The sequence below is a fragment of the Asparagus officinalis genome, chromosome 3, assembly GCF_001876935.1.
Source record: "Asparagus officinalis chromosome 3, Aspof.V1, whole genome shotgun sequence".
Classification (NCBI taxonomy): Eukaryota; Viridiplantae; Streptophyta; class Magnoliopsida; order Asparagales; family Asparagaceae; genus Asparagus; species Asparagus officinalis.
Window position 1 is genome coordinate 13,055,262 of NC_033796.1, and position 1,392 is coordinate 13,056,653.

At 51.2% G+C, this 1,392-nt stretch overlaps 1 protein-coding gene across 1 annotated transcript in view; it reads left to right on the plus strand.

Moving 5' to 3' along the window:
• Positions 648-1,392, plus strand: part of LOC109834641 — a 3,036-nt gene continuing 2,291 nt past the window's right edge. Inside the window, exons 1-2 of the mRNA XM_020402673.1 lie at positions 648-772; positions 1,015-1,390. Coding sequence (XP_020258262.1) covers positions 648-772; positions 1,015-1,390 — 501 coding nt within the window. The remainder of the gene's footprint in view (positions 773-1,014; positions 1,391-1,392) is intronic.

Below are 1,392 nucleotides of genomic sequence, written 5' to 3' on the forward strand. Positions count from 1 at the left end.
ATAGAACTAGTAATAAAGTCTAGTTTCGTCTAATAATCCAAGCAAAATGGAGCTAGTTCAAAACTTACGCGGGATATTTTCAAAGTTGGCAACCGAAGCCAGAGATACGAATAAGAACCGGATAAGGCTAACTTAAGGCACAAATTGCGATCTCAGGCATAATATATCAGCACATCAACACGTCACCTGATATTTTGACGGTGCTCATATCATATACCAGCCCATGCGTTTGAAAACAATTACAAATTACAACACCAAATTACACAAATTCTACCAGCTATTTTTTCCCAAGTATTTCTAGAATTTACCAAAGGGGTATAGAGATCCACAACAGCTGGCGTATGCCAATACACTACGGGCTAGACAACAGTAACGCTGGTACACTGTAAAGCGACAGATCACAAGCAAAATTAGCATCCACGTCCTCACAACCATCCACGTGCCCTCCCCCACCCCAAAATGATCCCCCACTAAAAGACGACAAATGCCGCATATATATCCCCAACATCAGTACATCCCCACCCCCACCCACCTCCCCATCTCTTTCACTCAGCCCTAGCCCCAAAAAATCCCTTTGCCAAAAATCCTGAAATTTTTAGTCCCACATCGGAAAAGTTACCGGAGCTCCGGCTGTTTATGATCTAACGATGGCCTCCGCCTGCGTCAACAACGTCACCGTCCCCCCTTCTTATGGGGTCTTCAGCCCTCGCGTCTCCTTTAGCCGCGACTTTCCTCCTACTAAGGTCGGATCCCCTCGACTCAATGCGGTTCGGTCCGGACTTCCAAGGACTTCATCGGACTCGGATTCCACCTCAACGACCCCGTCGCCATGTCCCGCCGACGAGCTCTTCGTCCGACGGAAAGCTGGTCCGCTCCAGCTTGCTCCGGTCGGAAACCGCACCGGATCGATCCGACCGACAGCTGAACCCGATCGCTTGCCCGACACGCCGCTGAAACCGGGAGAAGAGAGGAGATTATCGGCTCGGGTCGGATTTCTTTGCTGTATCCCCAAAGGCCCGACCGTTCTAGCCGTTGGAGGAGCTCTCCGGCCTCAAGCGGCAGAGCAGGAACAACGTCGAGAGCGGATCCGGTTCTAAACCTGAACCCGAAGTCCTTAAAGCATTTCCTTAACCGCAATCTGCGATCCTCATCATCGTCGGATCCTAATCTTAACCTGCCCCTACTGAAAGAATCCGACACTGAGCCGCTGTCGATCTCCTCTCGCCTCTCGCTGTCGTCAACATCCTCGTCCGGACCCGAATCCGAAGAGCACCCTCGCCTCTCTCTCGACTCCGAACACAAACCAAACCAAGCCCCGATTCTTTTGAACCGAAACCCACCAAAAGTTAGGGTTTCAAGAGCAAGAACCGGAGCGGAAGGGCGCGTGTCGGT